The sequence below is a fragment of the Dreissena polymorpha genome, chromosome 2 (genome assembly GCF_020536995.1).
Source record: "Dreissena polymorpha isolate Duluth1 chromosome 2, UMN_Dpol_1.0, whole genome shotgun sequence".
Taxonomy (NCBI): domain Eukaryota; kingdom Metazoa; phylum Mollusca; class Bivalvia; order Myida; family Dreissenidae; genus Dreissena; species Dreissena polymorpha.
The window spans coordinates 141,459,666-141,466,369 of NC_068356.1; the positions used below are offsets into that span (position 1 = coordinate 141,459,666).

Here is a 6,704-nt window from a genome sequence, read left to right on the forward strand (position 1 = left end):
ACCAGTATCTTTTTCTATTTTGTTTAAAATAATCGGCCAATATATTAATATTTACAGTAGAAAAATATTGTTCCATGTAACTTCATTGAGTGCCTTTTACACTGAAATTCCCGACGCCCTTTGATGCTTTGCATCGATACTTATCTTGTAGCTTATCATATATGCGTCAGGGATGTGCGGTTTTGACAAGTCAATTTCCTGGGAAAAAGTCTGAGTGATCACGTAAATCAAACACTTGGACAAAAAACATTTATGTGTAATACCACCGTTCATTAAACATTCAGCAAAATATTTACACGCAATCGTATTCGTATTAAACGTCGATTTAACTAAGTCCTATATGTACGTCTATATACATCGCGCTTGTTCACAGTAATGAAGCGACGTGTATACGCGTTGCAGTATCATTCCTTAAAATGTATCGGCCTGAAATTAACACGCCAATCCTCAATTGCTGTTTTCATAAAACCTTTGAACCTCAGCTCATTTTACAAGTAATCGGATCGGGTGCAGGTTTTTATTACATTCAGTCGGCTTTGTGTTTTAATAGAAAACAACTGCATGATTTACCTTACATCATCCGTATTAAACACATTTATTAAAATAACACATTTCTACATATACAACCAGTTATATTCGAACATTTGCAAAATTAATATAATACGGTATACCGTCAATAAAGAAACTTAGTAAAGTGACTTCTTATACTATAATGATCAGCCATTAAAAATTCAATTTAAAACACGCGATTGAAAATTACATCAATATCGGTTGTGAATCACATTAAAATGCACTTTGTGAATATCATTTACACATGCATCTAGTAATTACATCATCATATATTTAAATATATCAAGCGTATTATCAGCCAGACTTCCTTCCCTACGCATCCTTTGAGCGACCTCAATATCTCGTGTATTCGTCTGTTTATCGCCTGGATCATAGTATCCGACTCCACATCATTATAAGCCCGGTGCTGGATCATTTTGATCAATTGCTTAAGTACAAGCAATTCAATTTCCATTCGCCTCTTACCGTACCACATCAGAGGCTCTGGATGTGAGATTATTGCTCTCCGTATCTTCGGTATTCTGCGCAATACCTTCGGTCCTTCGTCAATCATGTCTGTAATCATTTGTATCCACGTTCGCTTCTGCGTTTCATCCAGACCACATGCCGCCATCAGATTTCTCTCCGTAATCATGTAATACGAAAGGTTTTCTGTTAATATAGCAGATCGTAGTTCTACCAGCCCTTCGCGTAGCCAGTGTAACAACGTCCTTTCGTTAAACAATTCTTGTGGAATGTTCTCCGCAATCCATAAAACTATGTTTTTAACTGTATATGATGAAAGTTCTTTCTTGAGTGGCTTTAATACTTCCTTTATCACCATTTTTAGTAATACATAAATGTAAACCTGTGTGTTATTAAGACAGTTCACAAGATAATTCTCCCCCGTATTGAAACAGATCCGCCATTCCACATGTTTATATTCGCTACCCTTAAAACCGACAGGTGTCACAAAGGCTCCCATGGATACAATTTTGTGAACTACATCCGGAGGTGGCCAATGCCGACGTCGTTCAGCCCATTTTCTAAGTATGCTGGGACAGTAACAGTATAACGAATGGACTATGTCTATATTAAATGCCCCTATGAGTGATCTCGGCGTTGACGGCCCTGCACGTTCATGTCGTACATTGCGTGGATCGACTCCAACATGAAGTTCATCATAAGCATTAACGTACAAGTCGCTGCACAAGAGAGCACGTCCGTCTTCATCAGCACACAAAGCATTTCGAACAGAAGTGTGAATATTTGCACCAAGCCGCTCTAGTGCAAGTCTGCAATGTCCGTGGTAGCATTCCCCGGTGTTTAATGTAAACACAGTAATTTTCCTTGGTAGTATATCATAACTAACATCGTTTTCTAGACACATGACATCTTGTAGTACAGTCATGATGTCCATGTCACTCTCCAAGTAGTTTGTCAGTCCCTCGGCTTTACTACCCGTAGTGAAGACATGTGCGGACCCAATGCTATCGTAGACCTCTCTTCGCGCCTTTCTGATATGAGACCCATACCCAAGCGAGTTCATCACAGTACTGGTTTCTATGGACTCACGTTGCCATGGAACCTGAAGTTTATTGGAACATGTAAATGCAACAGAAAACACTATCGGCATGAAGCCAACATGTGTGATGCAACAAAGTTTAACAATTAACGTAATTAATCTGTGGAAAAGTGTTGAAATTATTCGTATTTTTTAAGATTTAAAATAATACACATAATTCGACAGTGTATCACGCTGGTAATCCGAATACTGCAATATACGCGAGAAGTAAGTTCCTCCGTTTTTAATGTATATTCTTAACATTATTGTTTGATCAATGGGACATGGTGCAGTTGATAAGTGGTATCTTTTTTGAATTGTTATAAACGAATTTCACTAACAGATGGTAGATTTTGCAAAGAAAAATCCACCGCAAAACAGCATGAACTTTTCAGTTCCCAGAAAAAAAACTGAAAAATATCGATAGAAAGTGTTTGAAATTCCAGCATGTAGGTTAATAACTGTACTTGATGTTGAAGACACTTTAATTCCCGATAAAATAACACGTCGGATAACGGATACTTTTCAACAAATATGGCACTCTGAGTTTTATCTTTTACTTGAAATACGTGTATTTATAATATTGTTTTTATAATATTGATCATACTTACAAAACATTTCGAAGTACGAATCAAGCGCGACACTTTGCAAACCTATGTGTGACTTAATTGCAAACATATGTGTACTATAATTACTGATTGTTTTCTTTTCCAAAAATTCACATTACTACTCAACATATATCTGGAAATAAACTGGGATATTTTCAATTAAAAAAAAAGATTCAAAATCTTGTTTCTGACTTAATAAATTGTAAGGTACGACCGGAAACAATCGTCTGTATGATGAAGTTTTGTTTAGTGGTAACTTGGGATTTACAGGATTTCAAATAAGGCGGATGAGGATCAACACGATCGTGTTTGATTTTACGTATAGCGGAGCTCTATATAAAGGGATTAAAGGCGTTTAAGAGGCAAATAAATCTGTGCCCTTGGTAAAATAATATGTTGTTGGTGTTGATTTGATTAGAATCGCATTATCAAGACGATTTTAATGCATAGCCGCGTCATGTTTTTTTAATAAACATTTAAAATAACTAGCGAGTAGAAAACTGCCTCTATCTAGAGCTCTGATTATGGGGAGCACGTTCCTTTACGCAACGATAACGTTTGCTTGATATGCACATCTCTTGACCTGAAAACACGTTATTGGGTGGGTTAAAACAAGCACAGGTTAGAAATTCGAATTGAATAGATAAAAACTGGTTCTGAAAAAGGGAATCTGTTAATGAAATGTGTATTCGTCATATTTTAATGCGGAAACACAGTACTTATTCTTTCAAAGATATTTTTGTGTTTTTCACAATATCTGAACCAATAATTGAAAATACTCTGTCGAAGTATAAGTGCTGTTACTGTACGTTACTTACAACAGAAATGACGATTATTATAAACTGTTGAAAACTGTGCCAAATACCGCAAGAGCAAGGCAGAATAAGAACTCATTCTACAGAGCCAAATATGATGGCTGAAATTCCAGTCAAAGTCCCACGAAGGAATATTTAGTATTACCATGAGATTGGATAATTAGGGGCAACCCATTGAACTCCGGGATTCTTAAAACTTCATCACACGGACAAATACAAATCGCAAAAATCTCAAAACACTTATTACAAACAAGTGGATATCGTGTTTGAGTTTGAAGATGTATAGTATCCCAATGAAGTGGACGCAATAGGCTCATCACCTGTAAACAACACTCACACAAGGAAGTGCTGTGTAGTTTACCTTGTGTTTTGGAACAGTTAGACAGAGACGGACAATGGAAAGGTTTTTGAAATACACGCGGCTGCTGAAAGAGGTAGATTGCAAACACCTCACATTTGCTACTTTGTATTTGCATGTGTGGTCTATTTGTGATTACACTTGAAGAATAAGATACAGACGAGTGAAATCAAAATTGTGGTAGATTAATTCGAGGGTGAAATTATTCCATCAGTTATTATTATTCCGTCACTCTGTAGAAAGCAGTGGTGTGAACATACCGGAATTTACCCACAATTCGGTAAAAATACCGGTGAAGTACCAAAAACCGACTTCAACAGGAATGTACATAAGTTTCAACGTGACAAAAATAATCGATATTCCAAAGGGATAACAGTAATGAAGCATGTTTTTATTTACGAAATTACAGAAATTGTTATTTCTTGGTTGCTTACTTTAACAGTATTCCTCAAGGAATTTTACATTTCTGGTTCACTAAAAACAGTGTCGTTCATCTGTTCAAAGGTGTCGGGTAATCGGAAGCAAAAGATCCATTGTCAATGATTAATTAAAGAAATGTCCGTGAAAATGTTGCATTAAATAAATAAAAATTAAAATGGCCTCCCATTTGTAAGTAAACTACAAATATCACATATTATAACACTGAGAGACATACTGATCTATGCATTTAATAGTAAACACGTTTTTTATTTATGCTTTTTTATGTTTTTTTTAAATTTGTTCAGAAAATCAAGTTCATGCTGCATTTTTGATGGAATTGTATCGTTTTCTTCATGATGCCCATCGTTCTTCCGCAAACTTCTTTCTTCGAAATGTAAAGTGTCATATCAATTATCGGCAAAACTATGTTCCGTATACGGAAACCCAATTAACAGAACATATATCGTAACAACCAACTGCAGAACTCGCCTCTCTTTAATCGAAGTGCCATCCATATATCGAAGTATCCGGATGACCGGTATGCTCTATTAATGACCAAAAAGATCAAAGTTTTGAATAAATTATATCAAATTACACCAGTCCGCTGATAACAAGTTATTTCCGCAATTCTGAATTCCACTGTTGGCAGTTTTCTCCCTTTCTGAACAATCTTGAAAGCAGTGAAACATGTGAGTTAACTATGCATTTGCCACCTAAAAAACAATGATTTGCGACACTATCGATGCACTCTTAAAAAACACAAGAACTTCTACAACACATAACTTACTTCAAGGAGATGAGTGTAAAGGCCTCTTGGACGCCGGGCACGTTCATGATCTGTCTCTTCATGCCAGTAACCACCTTCAGCCATCTGTACACGTATATATGGAACACGAACATGCATATACATCAATCATTATTATACCGGTTTTCCATTGATGGAAACACATGCCTAATACGACTTTTCTACCATGATATTGTATTCGTAAAATATTTGTTTCAGCATAAATTATGTCAAGGGACAATGAAAATAAATGGGGTAGTACGAAAACTTAAACATTTGCTGCATATTCTAAGTGGAAAGGGGGCCATAATTATGACAAAATGCTTGATAGAGTTGTCTGCTCTTGTTTATAGGTTGGGGTCATGTTGGTTAACAAGTATGCACAATATGAAAGCAAAATGTCAAGGGACAAAGACAATATTTGGGGTAGTACGAAAACTTAACATTTGCACGCAGACGCAGACGCCGGGGTGAGTAGGATAGCTCCACTTAATATATTTCATATATAATAGTCGAGTTAAAAATTAAAAGTACACACGAACCGTATTGCTTAACAAAAGTAAAACAACTTCAAGCAGATAACCAAAAGCGGTTTCGTTTTCATAAATTCCAGGGAAATCCCCGCCTTATTCCCTATACTATAAAAAAAAACTGAAACAGTACGCATTTATAAGTGTTACCCCTGTGTTTTACAGTGATTTGTACGTACGGAAACACAAATTTACACTATACATATATTTCTGAATCATACGTTTACAATCTTACTGTAAACAAGATCATGTAACCATTTTCGATTTGCATACAACAATCTGTTTAATGCATAGGCAATTTTCAAGCAGAGTTGTCGTTCCATACCATCACATATGTTATCGTTGTGCAAGAGGTTGAATGCATAAGGTTGAACATTACTAGTTCTTAGTCGTTTGGACCTTCAAAAGTCTTATTATGCGTGTACACATTCATTTTTACATTGATAAGTTTTATATTCTAAATTGTTTAACAGCACTTTTCATTTTAAATTAGATGTCTAAACATGTTTCGTACTTAAAATTATGAAACACACCACTGATACAAAAGAAACGAAACACACTTGTAGGTATACATCTGAAATAAAATACGAACAATTTAGTTAATACGAAAATTACACACGTACCGTATTGCTTTACAATAGTAAAACAACTTTAAACAGATTTACCAATTGCGGTTTCGTTTTTATAAATTCCCGGGAAATCCCCGCGTTATTCCCGATACATTAAACAAATTGAATCAAAGCGCTGAAGGCACTGAAGATGTTCGCTATTGCATAATTTAACACGCAATTCATTTTTCAAAATCAATCGCAAGTTTCAAATGAACACACGCCATTCAACTTTATAAAGTGTGTGTCATAGCGCACGGGTCGAGTTTTGTGTGCACTTTTTATCATCCTTATTATTTCATAGATTAACTAAGACAAAATAAAAACAACATGCTTTTGGACGTTCTAAAAGCATAGAAAGTATGATGAAAATGGTAATGAGAACTTAATATAAAGAAAATTTGCAGTCACCATCATATTAAAGGAATATTTTTTCTAAAATCAAATAACTATCTCACCAAGAATATA

At 35.4% G+C, this 6,704-nt stretch overlaps 1 protein-coding gene across 7 annotated transcripts; it reads right to left on the minus strand.

Annotated features, from left to right (window-relative positions):
- Positions 1 to 575: 575 nt before the first annotated feature.
- LOC127869234 (uncharacterized) lies at positions 576 to 6,345 on the minus strand. 7 transcript variants are annotated; one of them, XM_052411615.1, is made up of 3 exons: positions 6,252 to 6,345; positions 5,102 to 5,185; positions 576 to 2,137 (listed from the first exon to the last, which is right to left on the minus strand). In XM_052411615.1, the coding sequence occupies exons 2-3, from the start codon at positions 5,183 to 5,185 to the stop codon at positions 836 to 838; spliced, it is 1,386 nt and encodes a 461-aa protein (XP_052267575.1). In that variant the 5' UTR covers positions 6,252 to 6,345; the 3' UTR covers positions 576 to 835. The 7 variants fall into 7 exon arrangements, with proteins under 7 accessions (XP_052267575.1, XP_052267578.1, XP_052267577.1 ...); XM_052411618.1 differs by having other exon boundaries at positions 576 to 3,304; XM_052411617.1 differs by having other exon boundaries at positions 6,294 to 6,338.
- Positions 6,346 to 6,704: the final 359 nt, after the last annotated feature.